At 53.3% G+C, this 675-nt stretch overlaps 1 protein-coding gene across 1 annotated transcript in view; it reads right to left on the bottom strand.

The window, feature by feature from the left end:
- The window catches only part of LOC107577064 (protein cramped-like), a gene marked incomplete at its 3' end in the record, with an annotated part of 21,119 nt that extends 20,455 nt beyond the window's left edge, over window positions 1–664 (bottom strand). The window contains exons 1-2 of the mRNA XM_016263178.1: window positions 495–664; window positions 1–118 (exon numbers count right to left, since the gene is read on the bottom strand). Of these exons, the coding sequence (XP_016118664.1) occupies window positions 1–118; window positions 495–544 (168 nt within the window). The remainder of the gene's footprint in view (window positions 119–494) is intronic.
- Window positions 665–675: the final 11 nt, after the last annotated feature.

Here is a 675-nt window from a genome sequence, read left to right as displayed (position 1 = left end):
TGTACTCGTCTCCTCGCTCGCCTGATCTGCGCTCTCTCCATCCTCACCTCCGTCGGGCTTTCGGTCCGGTTTGCTCGGCCCCTCGACTCCCGAACCGCCCCCTTGGCCCACTGTCATCCTGCGCAAACACAAACGAAGCATAATCGCAAACATTCGCAAAACAGCGATCAACTTGGAAAGACGACATTCCGCTCAACTCAACATGGCCGCCGCTGTTTGTTTCAAATCCCCTCTCACCGTCCCGACAAAACGCGTCGAAACACAACCCTTCGACTATTCAATGAACGTGACCGAAAACACACACCGCGCTTTCACCCCAGCCTCCTTTTTTGTGTAGTTTCGCGTGGCTCTGGTTGCGAGCGAGCCCTTTATTTACCTTGAAATTCAAGCGCGAGCGCCTTCACTTTAGCGCCCTGCAGAAACGACAGACGACAACGCAAATCTTTCGCGCATTCGACCTCTATCTGAAGTGCTTGTTTCTCACGCACTCTTACCCATTCTCGAGCTCTTCGGAAGCAGACGGCGTCTTCTTTCTCTTCACCATGAGTTCGGAGATTTTAGGGAGCAAAACTTGAGGAATTTGAACATATTCGAAGCGCAAACGAGGTCAGGCAAAGTCGTCCTCTCCTGGCTGCTGCTCCTACTGGGGTTCAACTCCGCGCAGCGCAACTGGGA

Source organism: Sinocyclocheilus grahami, unplaced genomic scaffold (genome assembly GCF_001515645.1).
Source record: "Sinocyclocheilus grahami isolate Dianchi unplaced genomic scaffold, SAMN03320097.WGS_v1.1 scaffold5012.1, whole genome shotgun sequence".
In the NCBI taxonomy this organism is placed as follows: Eukaryota; Metazoa; Chordata; class Actinopteri; order Cypriniformes; family Cyprinidae; genus Sinocyclocheilus; species Sinocyclocheilus grahami.
The sequence above is the reverse complement of the archived record's forward strand: the minus strand, read 5'-3'. Positions and strand labels throughout refer to the sequence as shown.